This window comes from Crinia signifera, chromosome 19, assembly GCF_055691185.1.
Source record: "Crinia signifera chromosome 19, ASM5569118v1, whole genome shotgun sequence".
NCBI lineage: Eukaryota > Metazoa > Chordata > Amphibia > Anura > Myobatrachidae > Crinia > Crinia signifera.
In genome coordinates, this window is record NC_139226.1 from 24,557,364 (window position 1) to 24,583,728 (window position 26,365).

At 50.6% G+C, this 26,365-nt stretch overlaps 1 protein-coding gene across 1 annotated transcript in view; it reads right to left on the reverse strand.

Moving 5' to 3' along the window:
• The window catches only part of LOC146042238 (cell adhesion molecule CEACAM8-like), a 104,980-nt gene extending 80,032 nt beyond the window's left edge, over window positions 1-24,948 (reverse strand). Inside the window, exon 1 of the mRNA XM_083162159.1 lies at window positions 24,894-24,948. Within this exon, the coding sequence (XP_083018285.1) occupies window positions 24,894-24,915 (22 nt within the window). The 5' untranslated portion in view covers window positions 24,916-24,948. The remainder of the gene's footprint in view (window positions 1-24,893) is intronic.
• Between the last annotated feature and the right edge of the window lie 1,417 nt (window positions 24,949-26,365).

Consider the following 26,365-nt stretch of genomic DNA (forward strand, 5'->3'; position numbering starts at 1 on the left):
TTGCAAACGTATCCACTTGTGGGTGACCCAAGGTCTTTGCAATTCTGAGAAAGATCTCTGGTGTGTTATGGCAGCAGTGGGATCTAAATATACACCTCCGAAGGAACTGGAGAGTCTCTCAATCCACAGTATGACTGGTTATGTATAAGGAAATGGCTAACTTGTTTAACTCTTCTTGTGTGCATGTAGCAAACAGGAGAATGGACCGCTGTACTGCCCACTTCCAGGCATTTATTGCCTGCTGACAGAGAATGCAAGATCAAGTGCCTCTTATTCTTTTGAGGTAGATAAACAGTGGTTTTGTTGTCCAGACAGAGCTGAACTGAATTATCCCGTGGGTCTGAGGGAAATACAGAGGATATAGCCAATCTGGCAGCTCTTAGCTCTGAGATTGATATGAGCTTTAGAATCTCAAGCGGTCCACTTCCCTCCTACTGTATTGCACTGGGTGAATGCCCCCCAGCCCATGAGGGATGCATCTGATGTGATGACTATGTCTGGAGTAGGAGGTAGGGGAGATCTGGAATAGGAAATGTTTTCCAACTGTGAATCTCCCTGTGGACTATGGGAGATAGTATCATTTTGTCTGTCCTAATCCTGTCAAATAAGGGATGATAGGAGGTTCTGGAATTGTCTGCATATGAGAGGTACGTGGAGAAAACCCAGGATCTGAGGCTCTCATTTTCCTTATCAGCCTAGCCAAGTCTCTCAGTGAAAACTGAGCACCTAAGAAACAGACTTGTATGGCGTTCCACTTGTCTGAGGGAACCGCTATTGATAAAGAAGAGGAATCTATCAAAGACCCCAGAAAGACAACAGATTGGGAAGGTATTAATACAAATTTCTCAAGGTTCTTATGAAAACCTAGATGCCAGAGGAGCGACAGGATAAGATACCTGGGAGAAAAGGGGGACAATTGTTCTGCATGCACTACCAGGAGATTACCTAGGTAGATAAAAACAGCAAACCCTTTACTGTCTGAGGTGTGTAATTGCTGCCTTCATGATGCATATGAGTATGTAAGGGGCATTGGACAGTCCGAAATCCATTACAATCCAGTTGCAAGGAACGTCTCTCCACAGGGAACTTAGCAGCCTATTATGATTTGGATGTTCCAGTATCATGTTAAATGCCTCCTTCAGGTCTGTTTAGCTACAATGTTTAGCTTGGACCAGCCTAAAGGGTATATCTGCTAAACCCTCCATATGGAAAGACCAAGGTTTCATATATATATTCAGTACTGGCCTATATGAAAGGTCCTGTTTCCTTACAGGGAAATGGTAGCTGACCCAACCTATTTGCAATTGTCTGCCGACTCGATCTAGCCCTGTTAAAGGGCCAGGGACATTATTTATCCAGCATCCAGAACTAGTGTTCCCTGGATGGGAGCATATCTGGTTAGGAAAAGGAACAAGGGGAATATGCCCCTCCTCCCACCTGTACATGGTAGTCCGCCTACAGGAGGCCAATGCTCTGTAAAAAAGACAGGGAGGAATCCTCTGTCTTTATTAGGATGATATTCACTTCACCTCTCGTGACCTGTGTCTGGGAGAAGCCTCCTCTGAGCACTCTGTGGCTGTCACATTGCTCTAGGTTCAAACTGCTGGCTCTAACAGAATGACCCTCCTAGCAAACAGGCCCCTTGAAGGGCTAGGGACTTAACCTTGTGTATGAAGTCAGGACTGAAAGATCAGAATTAGGTTTGGGACATCCACTGATGCAGGAGCTACATTACTGAGATCTGCACTTGCTTGCTGGCAGTTCTGCAGGCATTTGAAATAGAATTAAAGGCCTGGCCAATCATCAGGGTAGCTCTATTAACAGCTTTCAATAGGGCCATTTGGAAGCAGGGAATCTAGGGAGTTCGCTGGAACCCTTTTTACTCTGCCTTATCCAGGGCAAATAATACTGGCCCACAGTGTCAGTTACTATGAACTTTATTTATTTATTTTTTGCAGCACTTTTCCCCCCACTTGTGCTGAGAAAGCAGAGTCAATCTCTAGGGTAAAAAGGGGGCAGGAATTTCAGGAATGCCCAGGTGTTACAGAGAACAATCTGTCCTCCTTAATGAGGGGCTGCAAAAGCCAGCTGGGTGAATTACTACACCTCAAGCACTTGTTCAGGGCAGAGTGTGCTGTGTATAGCATAAATGGGGCATTTCACTTGCCAATGCCACTCAGGTCATTTGCAAATCACTATATTCACCCCTGTGAGAGGATTCACTGGATCTTGTTACATCCTCCAACTCCCAAGCCACTCCCTGTGAGTTAGCTGGGGACTGTGTACTGTGGTGACTAGTCCCTTTTCTGAGCACTAGTCCCTGTTATGAGCTTGTTGTTGAGCATACTGCCAGTGACAGGCAGGAAAATGTGCCGGCCATGGGCAAGAGAGGGTGGTCTGTTACAGACCTCTCAGGTATTCCTACTGCAGGCAAAACCTGGTAAAGAGATGTTATTGCCTGAACAGGCATCTCTTGAAGAAACATAAACTGTTGTTTGTTTATTTTTGTGCCTTTCCACAACACTGTGAGAATAGGCAAGGGAAGGAGGAGACTCTGCCTGTCTGGGCTCTCCTTTCTCCTTTTACAGACCTCTCAGGTATTCCTACTGCAGGCAATACCAGGTAAAGAGATGTTATTGCCTGAACAGGCATCTCTTGAAGAAACTCTGCCTGACTGAGCTCTCCTTTCTCCACAGAAACTTCCCTGCTGTCTTCCGACCTGACAGGGTTAAATAACTTTCTCCTCTTAAATAATACCTCATTCTGTAAGGAAGAGGAGGTATAAGCAGCCACAGCCATGTAATGTTTGGAGGGCCTTTTGTTTTGCTGAAGGATGGGGATTTTATTAGTCTGTCTGTAGCAGACACAGACACAGCTTCCTCCTTCCTTCAGCGCTGAGGTAAAATCTGACCTCAGGGGGCGGAGCTTAGCCTTATATACAGCAGGAGCATGTGACTAGAGTGCACCTGCATGACCTGCAGTATATGTGCACTGCCTGTGCACATGTCATGCATCAGCAGCTAAGCTCCCTACTCCCCTGGCTGTGGTAAGGTAAGTGAAAATTTTATTTCACTATACCATTCCAGCGTATGTCGGGAGGCTTACACCATAACCCACCAGCTGTTGCTAGGTGGCAAGCCTCCCGACGAACAAATAGTGATTTGCAAATGACCTGAGTGGCATTGGCAAGTGAAATGCCCCATTTATGCTATACACAGCACTGCCCTGCCCTGAACAAGTGCTTGAGGTGTAGTAATTCACCCAGCTGGCTTTTGCAGCCCCTCATTAAGGAGGACAGATTGTTCTCTGTAACACATGGGCATTCCTGAAATCCCTGCCCTTTTTACCCTAGAGATTGACTCTGCTTTCTCAGCACAAGTGGGGGGAAAAAGTGCTGCAAAAAATAAATAAATAAAAATAAATAAAGTTCAAAGTAACTGACACTGTGGGCCAGTATTATTTGCCCTGGATAAGGCAGAGTAAGAAGGGTTCCAGCGAACTCCCTAGATTCCCTGCTTCCAAATGGCCCTATTGAAAGCTGTTAATAGAGCTACCCTGATGATTGGCCAGGCCTTTAATTCTAATTCAAATGCCCGCAGAACTGCCAGCAAGCAAGTGCAGATCTCAGTAATGTAGCTCCTGCATTAGTGGATGTCCCAAACCTAATTCTGATCTTTCAGTCCTGACTTCATACACAAGGTTAAGTTCTGCTAAAGTCCCCAGCCCTTCAGGGGGCCTGTTTGCTAGGAGGGTCATTCTGTTAGAGCCAGCAGTTTGAACCTATAGCAATGTGACAGCCACAGAGTGTGCAGAGGAGGCTTTTCCCAGACACAGGTCACGAGAGGTGAAGTGAATATCATCCTAATAAAGACAGAGGATTCCTCCCTGTCTTTCCAGAGCATTGGCCTCCTGTAGGCGGACTACCATGTACAGGTGGGGGGAGGGGCATATTCCCCTTGTTCCTTTTCCTAACCAGATATGCTCCCATCCAGGGAACATTAGTTCTGGATGCTGGATAAATAATGTCCCTGGCCCTTTAACAGGGCTAGATCGAGTCGGCAGACAATTGCAAATAGGTTGGGTCAGCTACCATTTCCCTGTAATCTCTTATATATTTAGCCAGATCTGTCACTCAACCCCTGTGGAGAACGTTCCTGTGTAGAACAGTTTCACTTTCATGTGTCTGACGTTCCACCCCCTTGACATCACCTCCCCCCGCCCAGCCAGGGCTACAGTACACGCCCACCATCCACCATTACTTCACAGCCACCATCCACCATTACTCCTGCACATCCCTACCCTCTGCCAGGACCCCCGCGACCCCCCTCCCGCGATTCACGGGACCCCCCGCGACCCCCCCCCTCCCGCGATTTGCGGGACCCCCCCGCGACCCCCCCTCCCGCGATTCGCGGGACCCACCCTCCCGCGAATCGCGGGACCCCCGCGACCCCCCTCCCGCGATTCGCGGGACCCCACGACCCCCCCTCCCGCGATTTGCGGAACCCCCGTGACCCCCCCTCCCGCCATTCGCAGGACCCCGCACCCCCGCTTTCCACCCTCCCGCAAGTCGCGGGACCCCCGCGACCCCCCCTCCCGTGATTCGCGGGACCCCCGTGAACCCCCCCTCCCGCGATTCGCGGGACCCCCGCGACCCCCCTCCCGCGATTCGCGGGACCCCCGCGACCACCCCGGTATCCGGACTATTGTTAGACAGCACTTACATCGACAGCCATTACATCGACACCATTAGTTCGACACCTCAATAGGTCGACATGGTTTTAGGTCGACAGCTCATTAGGTCGACAGCTCATTCGGTCGACAGCTCATTAGGTCGACATGTTTTTAGGTCGACACTGTCATTAGGTCGACAGTGTCTATGTCGACAGTCAAAAGGTCGACATGGGTTTTTTCACTGTTTATTGAGCCGACATGTGCCGACAGGCGGTATTTCATGCCCTACTATCCACTAGGGCGTGGTGGGAGAATAAAATAGTGTGCCGAGCGCAGCGAGGCACCGTGCCCGAAGCATAGCGAGCGGCTGCGGTACACTTCAAACTGTGTCCATGTCGACTGTGTCGACATTTCGGCCAAAAAACAGTGAAAAACCCATGTCGACCTTTTGACTGTCGACATAGACTCTGTCGACCTAATGGCAGTGTCGACCTAAAAACATGTCGACCTAATGAGCTGTCGACCTAATGAGCTGTCGACATAATGACATGTCGACCTAATGGTATGTCGACCTAAAACCATGTCGACCTATTGAGCTGTCGAACTAATGGTGTCGATGTAATGGCTGTCGATGTAAGTGCTGTCTAATATCCGTCCCAGACCCGACCACCCCCTCCCGCGATTCGCTGGACCTCCGCGACCACCCCCTCCCACGAAACGCGGGACCCCCGCGACCCTCCCGCAAATCGCGGGACCCCAGCGACCCCTCCCTCCCGCGAGCCCCCTCCCGCGATTCGCAAGACCCCTGCATCCTCCCCTCCCGCGATTCGCGGGACCCCTGCGACCCCCCCTCTCGGCATTAAAAGGGCCCCCCGCGACCCCCCCTCCCGCGATTCACGGCACCCCCCCCTACTGTGATTTGCGACCCCCCTCCCGCAATTCGCGCCGCCCCCTCCCGCGATTCACGGAACCCCCCGTAGCGCCCCCCTCCCGCGATTTGCGGGCCCCCTCGGCACTTCTCGCGATTTGCGACCGCCCCCTAATTCACACATTCGGGGACCCCACCTCCCGCGATTCATGCCCCCCTCACGCAATTCACGGCACCCCCCACACCCCCCTTCCTGCGATTCGCAACCCCTCACGACCCCCCTCCCGCGATTCACGAAACCCCCGTAGCGCCCCCCTCCCGCGATTTGCGGGCCCCCTCGGCACCTCTCGCGATTTGCGACCGCCCCGTAATTCACACATTCGGGGACCCCCCCTCCCGCGATTCATGCCCGCCTCCCGCAATTCACGGCACCCCCCATACCCCCCTTCCTGCGATTCGGAACCCCCCACGACCCCCCCTCCCGCGATTCATGCCCCCTCCCGCGATTCACGGACCCCTGCACCACCCCCCTGCGCCCACCCTCCCTTGATTCACGCCCCCCTCATGCAATTCACGGCAACCCCCCACACCCCCCCTCCTGCGATTCGCAGCCCCCCCACGACCCCCGCCTCCTGCGATTCATGACCCCTCCCGTGATTCACGGACCCCCGCACCACCCCCCCTTGACTCACGGCACCCCACGCGCCCCTCCCGCAATTCACGGACCTCCGCAACCCCCCCTCCCGCAATTCACGAACCCCGACAACCCCCCTCCCGCAATTTGCGGACCCCCCTTCCCACGATTCAAGCCCCCCCGCGCCCCCGCCCACGATTTGCGGACCCCCGCCCCCTCCCGCTAACCGCGGATCCCCACACACCACCCCCCCTCCCGCAATTTGCAGACCCCCCAGACCCCCTTCCGGCAATTCCACCCCCCCAGCGGACCACCGCGGCCCCCGCTCCCGCATTTCACGTACCCCCGTGACAATGGGGGATCCTGTACCACCACAAGCAGGTACCGCCCCTAGGTGGGAAATCCGGCCCTGGCTGCCGCACTGCAGGTTTCCCCACTGCCCTCTGCACCAGCGCCACAACTTTTATCAATGTCTTGCCCACATACCACTATTATACAGCCTCCTGCTCTCATGCACGCTCACTCCCTCCCAGTGGGAGGAGACGCTCACCCACTGCCGGGAGCTGCATACTGTCCCCCACCCTCCTCCAGTTCTAGGGATGCCCATCGACCATCAATGATTTTTAAATAATCGATGGTTTATGGCCGATGTTGAATACTTTTGCCATCAATGTGGGAGGACACTGCCCTGCCTCCTGTTCTCCTGCCCCGTAACTTCTGCCAGTGGAGACCCGCTCACCCTGTGTTGCCCACATTCCCCTATCATGCTTTACCGCCCAGCCTCCTGCTCTCATGCACCCTAACTCCCACCCAGTCGGAGGAGACACTGACTCCTGTATTTCTGTGCTGCCACGCTGGACCCTCACCCACTGGCAGAAGCTGCACAGTGTCCACCACCCTCTTTAGTCCCCCGTATGCCCACACACCCCTATCACTACCCAGCTTCCTGCTCTCCTGAACCGTAACTTCCACCACTGGGTAATCGCTGACGCTGTGTTGCCCACATACCCCTATCATGCCTCATATCCCAGCCTCCTGCTCTCATGCACCCTAACTCCCACCCAGTAGGAGGAGACACTGACTCAGGGCCACCGTCCGGTACTCCTGTGCTGCCACGCTGGACCCTCACCCACTGCCAGAAGCTGCAATACAGGGCATCTTTCATACAATTCTAACCATCTTTCTCATATTCAAATGTTCACAAATTAAGGGGGCGCAGCCCCTTACGACGATGTGAAGAGCGCCCGTAGGGCGCGATGAATCACCTAGTAATATAATATATATGAAACCTTGGTCTTTCCATATGGAGGGTTTAGCAGATATACCCTTTAGGCTGGCACAAGCTGACAATTGTATCTAAACAGACCTGAAGGAGGCATTTAACATGATACTGGAACATCCAATCATAGGAGGCTGCTAAGTTCCCTGTGGAGAGACGTTCCATGCAACTGGACTGTAATGGATTTCGGACTGTCCAATGCCCCTTACACACTCATATGCATCATGAAGGCAGCAATTACACACCTCAGACAGTAAAGGGTTTGCTGGTATTATCTACCTAGGTAATCTCCTGGTATTGCATGCAGAACAATTGTCCCCCTTTTCTCCCAGGTATCTTATCCTGTCGCTCCTCTGGCATCTAGGTTTCATAAGAACCTTGAGAAATTTGTATTAAAACCTTCCCAATCTGTTGTCTTTCTGGGGTCTTTGATAGATTCCTCTTCTTTATCAATAGCGGTTCCCTCAGACAAGTGGATCGCCATACAAGTCTGTTTCTCAGGTGCTCAGTTTTCACTGAGAGACTTGGCTAGGCTGATAAGGAAAATGAGAGCCTTGGATCCTGGGTTTTCTCCACGTACCTCTCATATGCAGACAATTCCAGAACCTCCTATCATCCCTTATTTGACAGGATTAGGACAGACAAAATTATACTATCTCCCATAGTCCACAGGGAGATTCACAGTTGGAAAACATTTTCTATTCCAGATCTCCCCTACCTCCTACTCCAGACATAGTCATCACATCAGATGCATCCCTCATGGGCTGGGGGGCATTCACCCAGTGCAATGCAGTAGGAGGAAAGTGGACAGCTTGAGATTCTAAAGCCCATATCAATCTCTTAGAGCTAAGAGCTGCCAGATTGGCTATATCCTCTGTATTTCCCTCAGACCCACGGGATAATTCAGTTCAGCTCTGTCTGGACAACAAAACCACTGTTTATCTACCTCAAAAGAATGAGAGGCACTTGATCTTCCATTCTCTGTCAGCAGGCAATAAATGCCTGGAAGTGGGCAGTACAGCGGTCCATTCTCCTGTTTGCTACATGCATACAAGAAGAGTTAAACAAGATAGCCATTTCCTTATACATAACCAGTCATACTGTGGATTGAGCGACTCTCCAGTTCCTTCGGAGGTGTAGATTTAGATCCCACTGCTGCCATAACACACCAGAGATCTTTCTCAGAATTGCAAAGACCTTGGGTCACCCACAAGTGGATACGTTTGCAACACCATCAATTGTACAAGTTCTGACATTCATATCCAAAATTCGGACTCAAGGGACTCTCCACATGGATGCTATGTCCTTTTTCGCGGGCTGACATTCCACTTTCATATGCCTATTTCCCTCTGGCTCTGCGGTTGTGGGTCATCCACAAAATCAAAACAGACGTGTCCAAAATACCCATATATTTCTGGCATACTCTGTCTGGCCCTCCAGAGTTTTGTTCCCTTTATCAACCTTTTTCACAAGGTTCCGGGCTTCCTCTAGGTTCATCTACAGACTGCTTCCAGGGCAGCACAGACCTACTGAAACATCTTCCACATTGTATGTGGATTGCAACATTACTAGGTTGCAGACCATTCCCAACCTCTCTGCCTTTTCCAAGCCTTGCCTGTTTTAGGCCTAGAATAAGATCGAGATATCAATCCATAATTGAATTTCTAGCCTTACAGTCCTCTAACCTTCCTTCTTCAGGCCCCCTTTTCCGAGCCTAGCATAACTCTGGACTTCCTTGCCACCACATTCGAAACAGGTTTGGCTTATGCCAAGATATGCTCATATGGCTTGACTCTAGCTCTCCTTATCCCAGGCCTCAGAGAATAAGAATACTTAAAGGATTCTTTCTAGCTAGACCACCATGCTATGGCATTCTACCTGGTGGGACATTAATCCATTTTTGTACTTCTTGGCCACTATACCACCATCTGCAGATATCTTTGGCCTTTCAAAGAAGTTAGCTTCACTGTTAGCCCCTGCCTTTGCAGCCAGAGGGGCTGAGTTTTCGTCAAACCACATATCTGAACCTGGATGACCCCTACGCCAATGGGTTTCCTTATTATTCTACGGGGACACACAAAAACAAGTTCCATGCACACACCTCTGGTGGAATGTGATCTGGTCAGAGACCAGTCAGATCCAGATCTTTGTATAGTTGATTGCCAATCCACTTACTTACCCCTCACAGTAACTGTAAGGAGAGACATCAAACAAACTTCTCTCTCACATGCCAGAATATTTTTCATCCTGCCAGACCTTTTTATGACCAGGGAGTGTATAGTTTCCACCATACAGAGTTCTGGAATAGACACTCCACTTCAGAGGCCATCCCCTTCACTGTGACGCAGTTAATTCAATGGCTGCTAGAGGCTTACCATTTCAGCCTGTATTGCAAGCTGCACATTGGTCATCCGCTTGGACTTTCTTTAGACATTGCTGGAGGCCTTCTGGTTCTCAAAGAATTGCATTCCTTAGAGCAACCACCAGGTGTGTGGTAGTCTACCCACCAGCTGTTGCTAGGTGGCAAGCCTTCCGACGAACAAACACTAGTTTGCAGGAATCTATGATCTGCAAACTCTCTTTGTTCTAGGGAATAGGATTGCCACCTAGCAACAGCTCCCACCCATCCCACCCAGTACCTTGCTATGTCTGCTGCTTGTACTCTCTAAGGTTCGGTTATATACCTAACTTATCCTTTGATTCAAGGCACTCCAAAGGCCTAGAAGAAGCAACAAGTGCAGCCACCTAAAGAACAGAAATTAATTATTCCCTCTTCTCTGCTAAACTCACAAGTTTGCCTCAGTTTATAACATGCCTGGCTACAATACAGCATGGCAGTTATTTCAGTTGTTGGTTCCTAGTCCAACCCAGTTTCATTCTTACTCCTTCCAGTAGAGTTTCTCAGATCTGATTTATGTTTGTTATGAATGTTCTAGTTAACATTATTTTTGCATACAATGGTCTTTGCATACAATGGTATTTCTCTCTTGTTCCACTTTAGGATTGCCATCTGTAAGCTTCTGTAAAATCTGACCTCAGGGGGCGGGGCTTAGCCTTATATACAGCAGGTGCATGTGACTAGAGTGCACCTGCATGACCTGCAGTATATGTGCACTGCCTGTGCACATGTCATGCATCAGCAGCTAAGCTCCCTACTCCCCTGGCTGTGGTAAGGTAAGTGAAAATTTTATTTCACTATACCATTCCAGCGTATGTCGGGAGGCTTACACCATAACCCACCAGCTGTTGCTAGGTGGCAATCCTATTCCCTAGAACAAAGAGAGTTTGCAGATCATAGATTCCTGCAAACTAGTGTAGCTGGCACCAGTGCTGTAAGCCTGTTGCAGGTTATTTATGCATGCAGATTCCTGATGTGTCACAGGATTCCTGTTTAATATTGATCGGGAAAATGACAGCAAACAACAATTGTCATGGGGCTGAAATATATAGGGCAGACAACGGCAGCACCCAGTTATTGGGCAGACAGCGGCAGCACCCAGTTATAGGGCAGACAGCGGCAGCACTCAGTTATAGGGCAGACATCGGCAGCACCCATGTGTAGGGCAGAAAGAGGCAGCACCCAATTATAGGGCAGACAGCAGCAGCACCCAGTTATAGGGCAGACATCGGCAGCACCCATGTATAGGGCAGAAAGAGGCAGCACCCAATTATAGGGCAGACAGCAGCAGCACCCAGTTATAGGGCAGACAGCGCCAGCCCTCAGTTATAGGGCAGTCAGCGGCAGTACACAGTTATAGGGCAGACAACGGCAGCATCCAGGTATAGGGCAGACAGCGGCAGCACCCAGTTATAGGGCAGACAGGGCCAGCCCTCAGCTATAGGGCAGACAGCGGTGCACCCAGTTATAGGGCAGACAACGGCAGTACCCAGTTTAGGGCAGACAACGGCAGCACCCAGTTATTGGGCAGACAGCGGCAGCACCCAGTTATAGGGCAAACAGCGGCAGCACCCAGTTATAGGGCAGACAGCAACAGCACCCAGTTATTGGGCAGACAGCGGCAGCACAAAGTTATTGGGCAGACAGCGGCAGCACCCAGTTATTGGGCAGACAGCGGCAGCACCCAATTATAGGGCAGACAGCGGCAGCCCTCAGTTATAGGGCAGGGAGCGGTAGCACCCAGTTATTGGGCAGACAGCGGCAGCACCCAGTTATTGGGCAGACAGGGCCAGCCCTCAGTTATAGGCCAGACAGCGGCAGCGCCCAGTTATAGGGCAGACAACTGCAGCACCCAGTTATAGGGCAGACAGCGGCAGCACCCAGTTATTGGGCCGACAGCGGCAGAACCCAGTTATTGGGCCGACAGCAGCAGCACCAGTTATTGGGCAGACAGCGGCAGCACCCAGTTATAGGGCAGACATCGGCAGCACCCATGTATAGGGCAGAAAGTGGCAGCACCCAATTATAGGGCAGACAGCAGCAGCACCCAGTTATTGGGCAGACAGGGCCAGCCCTCAGTTATAGGGCAGTCAGCGGCAGTACACAGTTATAGGGCAGACAGCCGCAGCATCCAGGTATAGGGCAGACAGCGGCAGCACCCAGTTATAGGGCAGACAGCGGGAGCACCCAGTTATAGGGCAGGGAGAGGCAGCACCCAGTTATTGGGCAGACAGCAGCAGCACCCAGTTATAGGGCAGACAGGGCCAGCCCTCAGTTATAGGGCAGACAGCGGAGCACCCAGTTATAGGGCAGACAATGGCAGTACCCAGTTTAGGGCAGACAATAGCAGCACCCAATTATTGGGCAGACAGCAGCAGCACCCAGTTATAGGGCAGACAGCAGCAGCACCCAGTTATAGGGCAGACAGCGACAGCACCCAATTATAGGGCAGACAGGGCCAGCCCTCAGTTATAGGGCAGTCAGCGGCAGTACACAGTTATAGGGCAGACAGCCGCAGCATCCAGGTATAGGGCAGACAGCGGTAGCACCTAGTTATAGGGCAGACAGGGCCAGCCCTTAGTTATAGGGCAGACTGCGGGAGCACCCAGTTATAGGGCAGGGAGAGGCAGTACCCAGTTATTGGGCAGACAGCGGCCGCACCCAGTTATAGGGCAGACAGGGTCAGCCCTCAGTTATAGGGCAGACAGCGGCAGCACCCAGTTATAGGGCAGAAAATGGCAGCACCCAGTTATAGGGCAGACAGCGGCAGCACCCAGTTATAGGGCAGACATCGGCAGCACCCATGTATAGGGCAGAAAGCGGCAGCACCCAATTATAGGGCAGACAGGGCCAGCCCTCAGTTATAGGGCAGACAGCGGCAGTACACAGTTATAGGGCAGACAGCCGCAGCATCCAGGTATAGGGCAGAGAGCGGCAGCACCCAGCTATAGGGCAGACAGCGGCAGCACCCAGTTATAGGGCAGACAGCGGCAGCACCCAGTTATAGGGCAGGGAGAGGCAGCACCCAGTTATTGGGCAGACAGCAGCAGCACCCAGTTATAGGGCAGAAATGCCCAGCCCTCAGTTATAGGGCAGACAGCGGAGCATGCAGTTATAGGGCAGACAACGGCAGTATCCAGTTTTGGGCAGACAACGACAGCACCGAGTTATTGGGCAGACAGCGGCAGCACCCAGTTATAGGGCAGACAGCGGCAGCACCCAGTTATAGGGCAGACAGTGGCAGCACCCAAATATAGGGCAGAGAGCGGCAGCACCCAGTTATAGGTCAGACAGCAGCAGCACCCAGTTATAGGGCAGACAGCGGCAGCACCCAGTTATTGGTCAGACAGCGGCAGCACCCAGTTATTGGGCAGTCTGCGGCAACACCCAATTATTGGGCAGACAGCTGCAGCACCCAATTATAGGGCAGACAGAGCCAGCCCTCAGTTATAGGGCAGGGAGAGGCAGCACCCAGTTATTGGGCAGACAGCGGCAGCACCCAGTTATAGGGCAGACAGGGCCAGCCCTCAGTTATAGGGCAGACAGGGCCAGCCCTCAGTTATAGGGCAGACAGCGGCAGCGCCCAGTTATAGGGCAGACAACGGCAGCACCCCGTTATTGGGCAGACAGCGGCAGCACCCCGTTATAGGGCAGACAGAGGCAGCACCCAGTTATAGGGCAGACATAGGCAGCACCCATGTATAGGGCAGAAAGCGGCAGCACCCAATTATAGGGCAGAAAGCAGCAGCACCCAGTTAATGGGCAGACAGGGCCAGTCCTCAGTTATAGGGCAGTCAGCAGCAGTACACAGTTATAGGGCAGACAGCCGCAGCATCCAGGTATAGGGCAGACAGCGGCCGCACCCAGTTATAGGGCAGACAGGGCCAGCCCTCAGTTATAGGGCAGACAGAGGGAGCACACAGTTATAGGGCAGGGAGAGGCAGCACCCAGTTATTGGGCAGACAGCAGCAGCACCCAGTTATAGGGCAGACAGGGCCAGAACTCAGTTATAGGGCAGACAGCGGAGCACCCAGTTATAGGGCAGACAACGGCAGTACCCAGTTTAGGGCAGACAACGGCAGCACCTAGTTATAGGGCAGACAGTGGCAGCACCCAAATATAGGGCAGACAGCAGCAGCACCCAATTATAGGGCAGACAGGGCCAGCTCTCAGTTATAGGGCAGTCAGCGGCAGAACACAGTTATAGGGCAGACAGCCGCAGCATCCATGTATAGGGCAGAGAGCGGCAGCACCCAGTTATAGGGCAGACAGCGGCAGCACCCAGTTATAGGGCAGACAGCGTCAGCACCCAGTTATAGGGCAGAGAGCGGCAGCACCCAGTTATAGGGCAGACAGCGGCAGCACCCAGTTATAGGGCAGACAGCGGCAGCACCCAGTTATAGGGCAGACAGCGGCAGCACCCAGTTATAGGGCAGGGAGAGGCAGCACCCAGTTATTGGGCAGACAGCAGCAGCACCCAGTTATAGGGCAGAAATGACCAGCCCTCAGTTATAGGGCAGACAGCGGAGCAACCAGTTATAGGGCAGACAACGGCAGCACCCAGTTATTGGGCAGACAGCGGCAGCACCCAGTTATAGGGCAGACAGTGGCAGCACCCAAATATAGTGCAGACAACGACAGCACCCAGTTATAGGGCAGACAACGACAGCACCGAGCTATTGGGCAGACAGCGGCAGCAACCAGTTATTGGGCAGACTGCGGCAGCACCCAGTTATTGGGCAGACAGCGGCAACACCCAATTATAGGGCAGACAGCGGCAGCACCCAATTATAGGGCAGACAGGGCCAGCCCTCAGTTATAGGGCAGGGAGAGGCAGCACCCAGTTATTGGGCAGACAGCGGCAGCACCCAGTTATAGGGCAGACAGCGGCAGCCCACAGTTATAGGGCAGACAACGGCAGCACCCAGTTATAGGGCAGACAGCGGCAGCACCCAGTTATTGGGCAGACAGCGGCAACACCCAGTTATATGGCAGACAGAGGCAGCACCCAGTTATAGGGCAGACATCGGCAGCACCCATGTATAGGGCAGAAAGCGGCAGCACCCAATTATAGGGCAGAAAGCAGCAGCACCCAGTTATTGGGCAGACAGCGGCAGCACCCAGTTATAGGGCAGACAGCGGCAGCCCACAGTTATAGGGCAGACAACGGCAGCACCCAGTTATAGGGCAGACAGCGGCAGCACCCAGTTATTGGGCAGAAAGCGGCAGCACCCAGTTATTGGGCAGACAGCGGCAGCACCCAGTTATAGGGCAGACATCGGCAGCACCCATGTATAGGGCAGAAAGCGGCAGCACCCAATTATATGGCAGAAAGCAGCAGCACCCAGGGCCAGCCCTCAGTTATAGGGCAGTCAGCAGCAGTACACAGTTATAGGGCAGACAGACGCAGCATCCAGGTATAGGGCAGACAGCGGCCGCACCCAGTTATAGGGCAGACAGGGCCAGCCCTCAGTTATAGGGCAGACAGCGGGAGCACCCAGTTATAGGGCAGGGAGAGGCAGCACCCAGTTATTGGGCAGACAGCAGCAGCACCCAGTTATAGGGCAGACAGGGCCAGCCCTCAGTTATAGGGCAGACAGCGGAGCACCCAGTTATAGGGCAGACAACGGCAGTACCCAGTTTAGGGCAGACAACGGCAGCACCCAGTTATTGGGCAGACAGCAGCAGCACCCAGTTATAGGGCAGACAGCGGCAGCACCTAGTTATAGGGCAGACAGTGGCAGCACCCAAATATAGGGCAGACAGCAGCAGCACCCAATTATAGGGCAGACAGGGCCAGACCTCAGTTATAGGGCAGTCAGCGGCAGAACTCAGTTATAGGGCAGACAGCCGCAGCATCCAGGTATAGGGCAGACAGCGGCAGCAGCTAGTTATAGGGCAGACAGGGCCAGCCCTCAGTTATAGGGTAGACTGCGGGAGCACCCAGTTATAGGGCAGGGAGAGGCAATACCCAGTTATTGGGCAGACAGCGGCAGCACCCAGTTATAGGGCAGACAGGGCCAGACCTCAGTTATAGGGCAGACAGCGGCAGCACCCAGTTATATGGCAGAAAACGGCAGCACCCAGTTTTTGGGCAGACAGCGGCAGCACCCAGTTATAGGGCAGACAGCAGCAGCACCCAGTTATAGGGCAGACAGCGGCAGCACCCAGTTATAGAGCAGACAGCGGCAGCACCCGGTTATAGGGCAGACAGCAGCAGCAATCAGTTGTAGGGCAGACAGCGGCAACACCCAGTTACAGGGCAGACAGCGGCAGCACCCAGTTACAGGGCAGACAGCGGCAGCACCTGGTTACAGGGCAGACAGCGGCAGCACCTGGTTATAGTGATGACAGCAGCAGCACCTGGTTATAGTGAAGACAGCAGCAGCATCCAGGTATAGGGCAGACAGCGGCAGCACCCAGTTATAGGGCAGACTGGGCCAGCCCTCAGTTATAGGGCAGTCAGCGGCAGTACACAGTTATAGGGCAGACAGCCGCAGTATCCAGGTATAGGGCAGACAGCGGCAGCTCCCAGTAATAGGGCAGACAGGGCCAGCCCTCAGTTATAGGGCAGAAAGCGGGAGCACCCAGTTATAGGGCAGGGAGAGGCAGCACCCAGTTATTGGGCAGAGAGCAGCAGCACCCAGTTATAGGGCAGACAGGGCCAGCCCTCAGTTATAGGGCAGACAGCGGAGAACCCAGTTATAGGGCAGACAACGGCAGTACCCAGTTTAGGGCAGACAATGGCAGCACCAAGTTATTGGGCAGACAGCGGCAGCACCCAGTTATAGGGCAGACAGCGGCAGCACCCAGTTATAGGGCAGACAGCGGCAGCACCCAGTTATAGGGCAGACAGTGGCCGCACCTAAATATAGGGCAGACAGCGGCAGCATCCAAATATAGGGCAGACAGGGCCAGCCCTCAGTTATAGGGCAGACAGCGGCAGCACCTTGTTAAAGGGCAGACAGGGCCAGCCGTCAGTTATAGGGCAGACTGCGGGAGCACCCAGTTATAGGGCAGGGAGAGGCAGTACCCAGTTATTGGGCAGACAGCGGCAGCACCCAGTTATAGGGCAGACAGCGGCAGCACCCAGTTATAGGGCAGACAGCGGCTGCACCCAGTTATAGGGCAGACAGCGGCTGCACCCAGTTATAGGGCAGACAGCGGCAGCACCCAGTTATTGGGCAGACAGCGGCAGCACCCAGTTATAGGGCAGACAGCGGCAGTACCCAGTTATAGGGCAGCCAGCGGCAGCACCCAGTTATAGGGCAGCCAGCGGCAGCACCCGGTTATGGGGCAGACAGCGGCAGCAATCAGTTGTAGGGGAAACATCGGCAGCACCCATGTATAGGGCAGACAGTGGCAGCACCCAATTATAGGGCAGACAGCGGCAGCACCCAGTTATAGGGCAGACAGCGTCAGCACCCAGGTATAGGGCAGACAGAAGCAGCACCCAGTTATAGGGCAGACAGCGGCAGCACCCAGTTATAGGGCAGACAGCGGCAGCACCCAGTTATAGGGCAGACAGCGGCAGCACCCAGTTATACGGCAGACAGCGGCAGCGCCCAGTTATAGGGCAGACAGCGGCAGCGCCCAGTTATAGGGCAGACAGCGGCAGCACCCAGTTATAGGGCAGACAGCGGCAGCACCTGATTACCGGGCAGGCAGCGGCAGCACCCGGTTACAAGGCAGACAGTGGCAGCACCCGCTTACAGGGCAGACAGAGGCAGCACCCAGTTATAGGGCAGACAGCGGCAGCACCAAGTTATAGGCAAGACAGTGGCAGCACCCAGGTATAGGGCAGTCAGAGGCAGCACCCGGTTATAGGGCAGACAGAGGCAGCACCCGGTTATAGGGCAGACAGAGGCAGCACCCGGTTATAGGGCAGACAGAGGCAGCACCCAGTTATAGGGCAGACAGAGGCAGCACCCGGTTATAGGGCAGACAGCAGCAGCACCAGTTATAGGGCAGACATCGGCAGCACCCGGTTATAGGGCAGATAGCGGCAGCACCCGGTTATAGGGCAGACAGAGGCAGCACCCGGTTAAAGGGCAGACAGCTGCAGCACCTGTTATAGGGGAGACAGCAGCAGCACCAGTTATTGGACAGACATCGGCAGCACCCAGTTATTGGGCAGACAGCAGCAGCAGCACCCAGTTATTGGGCAGACAGCGGCAGCACCCAGTTATAGGGCAGACAGCGACAGCGACAGCACCCAGTTATAGGGCAGACAGCGACAGCACCTAGTTATAGGGCAGACAGCTGCAGCACCCAGTTATAGGGCAGACAGCGGCAGCACCCAGTTATAGGGCAGACAGCGGCAGCACCCAGTTATAGGGCAGACAGCGGCAGCACCCAGTTATAGGGAGACAGCGGCAGCACCCAGTTATAGGGCAGACAGCGTCAGCATTTAGTTAAAGGGCAGACAGCGGCAGCACCCAATTATAGGGCAGACAGCGGCAGCACCCAGTTATAGGACAGACAGCGACAGCACCCTGTTATAGGGCAGACAGCGGCAGCACACAGTTATAGGGCAGACAGCGGCAGCACACAGTTATAGGGCAGACAGCGACAGCACCTAGTTATAGGGCAGATAGCGACAGCACCTAGTTATAGGGCAGACAGCGGCAGCACCCAGTTATAGGACAGACAGCGACAGCACCCTATTATAGGGCAGACAGCGACAGCACCCTGTTATAGGGCAGACAGCGACAGCGCCCAGTTATAGGGCAGACAGCGGCAGCCCCCATTTATAGGGCAGACAGCGGCAGCCCCCAGTTATAGGGCAGACTGCGGCAGCACACAGTTATAGGGCAGACAGCGGCAGCACACAGTTATAGGGCAGACAGCGGCAGCACCTAGTTATAGGGCAGACAGTGGCAGCACCCAAATATAGGGCAGACAGCAGCAGCACCCAATTATAGGGCAGACAGTGGCAGCACCTAGTTATAGGGCAGACAGTGGCAGCACCCAAATATAGGGCAGACAGCAGCAGCACCCAATTATAGGGCAGTCAGCGGCAGAACACAGTTATAGGGCAGACAGCCGCAGCATCCTGTACGTTACCTTGTAATTTGTTTTTTTGTTTGCTATGTACGGCGCTGCGGACACTTTGCGGCGCCTTATAAATAAACGTACTACTACTACTTAAATAACAGATTTTGTAACAATAAAAATCAAAAGTGTGTATTTGCATGAGCTTTTTTCCTACTTATCAAGCGGCATTTACTAACAATATTCTTATTGCTGCCTCTGCACTGTAATGAATTACAATTACCGACATGTCTAATTAGAAACCAATTGGAAATAACTACACACTAGCGTCTTCCTGTATAGAAGTTTACAACAGACATTTCTTCTCTTATGCAATCCTATAGAGTGCCATTAACCTTCTAACTGCTAGAGAATCTGCAGGACTCTCAATCTACACAGACCCCATTAAGAACTCAGAGACACCTCTCCACCATATATATATTTAATTAATTATTGGTAAAAGGAGTAACTGATAGGTGTCATTCTATATCAGGGGAATACTATACATGATAGGCAGTTGCTCTCAGCCTCCGCATGTGCATTTTTTTAAAATTGCACAAGCTTGCCTGAAGAGATGAGTTTTTAGGGAACGCTTATAGGTTTGGAGACTGGAGGAGAGTCTTATTGGGCTTGGGAGGGCATTCCACAGAGTGGGTGCAGCCCGAAGAAAGTCCTGCAGTCGGGAATTGGAGCGAATAATGAGTGTGGATGAGAGACGCAGATCTTGGGAGGAGCGTAGAGGTCGTGTTGGATGATATTTTGAGATAAGAGAAGATATGTATGTTGGTGTAGTTTGGTTTATGGCTTTGTGTGTAAGTAAAAGAATTTTGTATTGAATACGGTAGAATACAGGAAACCAGTGAAGTGACTGACAGAGTAGCTTTGCAGACGATGAACGTCTGGCTAGGAAGATTAACCTTGCAGCTGCATTCATAATGGACTGTAGTGGTGAGAGTCTGTATTGGGGAAGGCCAATAAGGAGACTATTGCAATAATCAGTGCGTGAGATGATGAGAGCATGTATTAGAGTTTTTGCAGTGTCTTGTGTAAGGTAAGGGCGAATTTTAAATATGTTTTTTAGGTGCATGTGGCATGATTTTGAGACAGATTGAATGTGGGGTACAAAGGAAAGTTCTGAGTCAAGGATAACACCTAGGCAGCGAGCTTGAGAGGTAGGAGTGATTGTCATCTTCTCAACAGCGATAGAGATATCAGGTTGGTAACTACTATTTATTTGCGGAAATATAATTAAATCTGTTTTTGAGATATTAAGTTTGAGGTGGCGAGATGACATCCAGGATGAAACAGCAGAAAGGCATTCAGAGACACGGCTCAATACAGATGGGGACAGGTCCGGGGAGGATAGGTAGCTGATTAGTTTGCCAAGAGATAAGGTATAGATTGAGAAAAGCAGGGGACCTAAAACTGAACCCTGAGGTACTCCAACTGAAAGAGGTAGCGAAGAGGAGGTAGAATCAGAGAAACGAACACTAAAGATGCGGTTAGAGAGGTAGGATGAGAACCAAGAGAGGGCTGTGTCTTTAAGACCTATGGATTGTAGTGTTTGTATGAGAAGTGTGTGGTCAACAGTGTCAAAAGCAGCAGAGAGATCAAGAAGAATTAGTAGTGAGTAGTGGCCTTTAGACTTAGCAGTGACCACAGTGATTCACAACTTTAGTCAGTGCTGTCTCTGTGGAGAGTTGGGGACGAAAGCCTGACTGATGCGGGTCCATTAAGTTGTGCGAGTTAAGAAAGTGTGTGAGGCGAGTATAAGCAAGTCTTTCAAGTAGTTTGGAGGTGCATGGAAGTTGAGAAATGGGATGGTAGTTTGAGAGAGAGCTTGGATCAGAATTCTGTTTTTTCAGAATTGGAGTAATAACTGCTTGTTTGAACAATGAAGGAAAGACACCAGTAGAGAAAGAGAGGTTACAGATTTTAGTTAAGATTGGAATGAGCACAGGAGACAGAGATTTACTTATTTGCGAGGGTATAGGATCAAGAGGAGAGGTAGTAGAGTGGGAGGCAGAGAAAAGTGCAGATACTTCATCTTCATTTGTGGGATCAAATGAAGCAAATGCTTCAGAGGGCTCAGGTATGGAATTGAGCATATCACCAACTGAGTTGGAGCATACTAATTCATCTCAGATCTTGTCAATCTTATCCCTGAAGTAGGAAGCAAGATCTTGTGCATGGATAGTGGTTGGTGGCTTGGGTGAGGGAGGGTTGAGAAAGGATTTAAATGTATTAAAAAGACTTTTTGGGTTAGAAGCTTGAGCAGAAATGAGAGTTTGGAAATATGTTTGTTTGGCAGTTTCCAGGGCATAACTATAGTACTGGTAGATATTCTTATATGTAAAGAAATCCATTGGACTGTGAGATTTACGCCATTTACGCTCAGCTTTGCGTGAGATATTTTGTAGGTGTCTCGTTAATTTAGAGTGCCACGGTTGGCGTCTAGGCCTACGTGGAGTGTGGTGGGTAACTGGAGCCACTTCATCCAGGGCTGTTTTGAGGGTTAGGTTTAGGTGTGATACCGCCATCTCAGGAGTAGTGAATGCAGAAATAGGAGCAAGCTGTTGTTGCAGTGAGGAGGAGAGTACTTGAAAATCAATATCATTAATATTTCTATGGGCTTGAGGTGGATTAAAGGATTTCTGTGTTTTTGAGTTAGAAGTACTAGAGGACAGCATGCAGGTGATAAGGTTGAGATCTGAGAGAGGGAAAGGAGAATTGGTGAATTCCGACACTGAGCACAGCTTAGTGAATATCAGATCAAGACAGTGGCCATCCCGATGAGTAGAGGTGTCAGTCCATTGGGAGAGGCCGAGAGAGGAGGTTAGAGAGAGTAGTTTGGAGGCATGAGCAGCAGATTTTGGGCTATCAATAGCAATGTTGAAGTCACCCATGATGATGGTTGAGATGTCAGCGGAAAGGAAGTGAGGGAGCCAGGCAGAAAAATCTTCTAGAAATCGTGTTGGCTGCCCAGGTGGGCGATAGATAGCTGCAACACGCAGCGAGAAAGGAGTGTAAGTTCTGATGGAATGTACTTCAAATGATGTGAATGTGAGTGATGTAACATGTGGTATAACTTTCTATGTGAAGCATTGGGATAGTAATATTCCAACCCCACCTCCTCTGCTGTCACCAGGCCTGGGTGTGTGTGTGAAGTGGAGAGCACCATGTGACAGGGCTGCAGGGGAGGCTGTGTCTGATTGTGAGAGCCATGTTTCTGTTATAGCCAGCAGGTTGAAGTTGTTTGAAATTAAGAGGTCGTTGATGGATGTTAATTTGTTGCCAACAGAGCGTGCATTCCATAACGCACATTTTAGTGATTTGGGGGATGAAGGGAGGCATTTGATGTTTATGAGGTTAGCTGGATTACTATGTTCCTGAGAGTTAGGTGCCTGCGAGCGGGGCAAGCAGCTGGGGCAAGCAGCTGGGACCTGGATTAAGTGAAATGTCACCAGCTAATAGAAGCAGTAAAGAGAGATAGGTGTAGCTGCAGGTGGTTTGTGAATGTTGTTTCTGGCGACAGTTTGTGGATGTTATTGTCAATGTAGAGAGATAAGTAAAAATGTCATGAGTGTTAATAAGAGGGGTGTGGATAATGGAGGCAGAAATGTGTATAGAGGGCTGAGCTTCAGGGAGAGAGAGAGAAGAGACTGATTTAGAGAGAAAACCATGGAGAGCGAAGCAGAGCAATATTTTGTAATACATGGTGTATTTGAACAGTTATATAGGCCAAGAGTTATATTAGACTTGCAACAGTTAATACTAGCTTACTGGTGTTGCTCAGATAGTCATTTATAAACCCTACATATATGTGAGTGCACGCTGATTAGCACAGTTGACCATAGATTGCATACAATGCTATGGCATGCAGTGCAGTACATTTTTTCAGTTGTAGAGTTACCCTGTATTTTGTGAAGCAGACACCAGCCTAATATGGCTCCAATTAGCAATTTCGCAATGTCTAAATGTACAAACACAATTATTGCAATATAGAAGCAGATTATGCTATTAGAATGGATCATACTTGCCTACCCTCCCGGAATGGCCGGGAGGGTCCCGCAAATCGGGTCCCTCTCCCGGTCCCCCGGGAAGGGGGGCAAGTCTCCCGCATTTCCCTACAGCCCCGGCTCCCCCTCTCCCTGCCGTCTAAAAACTATGACTTTCGCGGGTCCGCGGGGAGGGGGCGGGGCTACATGACGCAATTTGCGGCATTTCGCGGCATTTTTAGCCCCTCCCCCCACCCACGGACCCGCAAATTGAGGCTTCAGCCCGTCATGGGGGCGGGGCTTGATGGCATCACCCGTGCCCCGCCCCCAAAACGAAGCCTCTACCCGCCCCCTTTCACTCCTCTACGGGCTTTTCCCGGAAAGGAGTATGCCAAAGTCGGCAAGTATGGAATGGATGAATCACATACACAAACAGGCAGCATAGTGACAGTGTGAGTATATAGGAGTGCAGGTTAGGTACATACGTTCAATTTTAGAGGTTAAAGCAAAAAGTTTTTAAACTTTCTTAGGTTTGAAGATGTCTTGGTGATGAGTTTATCTGTTTTCATCCTGTTTAAGTCCTGAATAAGTCCTGAATTTGTTGTATCATTACAGAACCCTTATAAAATAACCCAACAGCCTAGTGAGGCTCCATTATAAATGATGGATTCTGTCCATGTGAAGTCAATACAACTAATCAAAGCCTGAGCAATCCACCCCTCCCCAATTACACGGCAGGCAATAAATATCATATTGCCAGCACTTGAAGACAAATTAGTTTAAACTTATACAAGAGTTCTCAACTCTAGAAATAATATTAGCACTGTCTTGGATTACCCAATCAATATATTTGATTCCCTGTTAAGCTGCAGGAGCAGACAGGCCAGTATAGCAATAGCGATATTTACCCAATCAATATATTTGATTCCCTGTTAAGCTGCAGGAGCAGACAGGCCAGTATAGCAATAGCGATATTTACCCAATCAATACATTTGATTCCCTGTTAAGCTGCAGGAGCAGACAGGCCAGTATAGCAATAGCGATATTTACCCAATCAATATATTTGATTCCCTGTTAAGCTGCAGGAGCAGACAGGCCAGTATAGCAATAGCGATATTTACCCAATCAACAGAGCCGAATTTCCCATTAGGCACGTGAGGCACCGGCCTAGGGGCGGCACATGTTTGGGGGCGGCACTTGGATGCCTGTGATAGTACTGTCAGCCCAAAATGTAACAATAACTGCAAAATATCCACTGTACTGTACTATATTCCATCTTAAATAGAGTGTAAATGGACAGGACATGCAGATACTGCCCCTATAAACTGTCCTACTTAGTAAACATTATTGTTGTGCCTAGGGGCGCCCTCATCCCTAAATCCGCCCCTGCCAATCAATATATTTGATTCCCTGTTAAGCTGCAGGAGCAGACAGGCCAGTATAGCAATAGCGATATTTACCTGTAATGACAGAAAAGAACACAGGATCACATCACAGTCCAGTCCTTGGCACAGACATAGTCCTGAATAAGTCCTGAATTTGTTGTATCATTACAGAACCCTTTTAAATAAACCCTTATAAAATAACGCAACAGCCTAGTGAGGCTCCCTTACATGTAACATGCAAGTAAAAAACAGCACAACTAACAGACAGGTTATTGCTGCATAAGTTTTGCTGTTAAATTTAATCTTACATTTTTTTATATATATATTTTTTTCCGACTTGCTTATAATAGGGGTGGGGAACCTCAGGCTCGGGGGGCCGTATGCGTGGGATAGCTGCAGCAGGACAATTTGTAAGAGAAATGTTTACATATGGCCCCAAATGATTTTTTTTCCCCATACAACTGGCCCTTGGCACATAAAAGGTTCCCCACCCCTGCATTATAACATGCATGAGTCATTAGGACTACCTGCTAGGTCAACAGTGAAAAAGGTCCATGGTAATATGTGCTATAATATAAATGTGATAATGTAGTATAGATGGATCATTATATATATGTGGCACCTTACCTGCTGTTACACAGACCCTCATTGTAGATGTCCGCTCCGTGTGTCTCCTGTCTATCATCTGTAGAATGAGGAATCTGTGTCTAGTTATTTAGTAATAGAGCAGATATCTCGTGTCACTGCCCCAACCACAGAACTTCCTGGTCCTGTAACCTAGTGACACTGTCAGAAAACCAAATACTGAGGTATGCAATGGGCCTTAAGCTGCCCATACACGCTCCGTTTTGCGGCCGCTCCGTTCTGTACTATGCAATGCGCGCTCCTGCGCATCACATAGTACAGTACAAAAAGTATGTGCTGCACATACTTTTTGTACTAGCTACACATCGCATCGGATCGCATTGCATGCACACTGCATGCACAAGGCATGCGATGCGATGTGTAATATTTAAGTCCCAAACGGATCCGTTAAACAGACCGTGTATAGGCAGCAATATTCAGATCTGAGCTCAGTACAAATTTGTTTGGAAAAAGGGCAAAATCATGTGCACTGCATGTGGGGTAGATGCAGTGCACATGTATAGAGAAAGAGTTAAATTTGGGTGTGGTGTGTTGAAACTGAAATATAAATTGCCTTATAAAAATAAAGCAGCCAGTATTTACCCTCCACAGAAACAAAATAACTCATACAAATCTAACTCTCTCTATACATGTTATATCTGCCCCACCTGCAGTGAACATGGGGGGTTATTCTAGTCCATTCTTTCTGACAAAATCCTTCTTAGATGGACAAAACCATGTGCACTGCGGGTGGGGCAGATGTAACTTGTGCAGAGAGAATTAGATTTGGGTGGGGTTTTTCTTCAAAGTGAGATCTATATTGAAGTGTAAAATCATGCAGTCAGTATTTTCCCTGCACAGAAACAAAATAACTCACCCAAATCTAATTCTCTCTGCACATGTTACATCTGCCCCCCTGCAGTGCACATGGTTTTGTCCATCTAAGAAGGATTTTGTCAGAAAGAATGAACTAGAATAAACCCCATGGTTTTGCCCATTTTCCAAACAAATTTGTACTGAGCTCAGATCTGAATAAGGCCCAATGTCTGTACCATACTTGCCTACTTTTGAAAAGTAGTTTCAGGGAGATTATGGTTGGAAGCAGAATTTTGCACAGCGCCCCATTGAGGGGGCGTGTCATGCTCCACCCAAAGGGCGTGGCTACTTCCATATATGGAGAAATTGTAGAAAAAGTTTGTGAACGTGGCACCTAGAAGCGTGGGTGTGCAATGTAAAATGACTTATATCCAAATGTAGATGAGCCCCAAAGCAGTTAGGAAGAGATACTATACTTGGTAAAGTGGTGAGAAATGGTGCTGATGATTCAATGTAAATGTATCTATCTCTCATTCCTTATTTACCCCAAAATGTAACAGTGTAATGTGGGCTAGGTGAAATGAGGGAGATTGCTAGACTAATGAGGAAGAGAGGGAGATTGCTGCTAATTCATGGAGTCTCCTGCAAAATGCTATGGT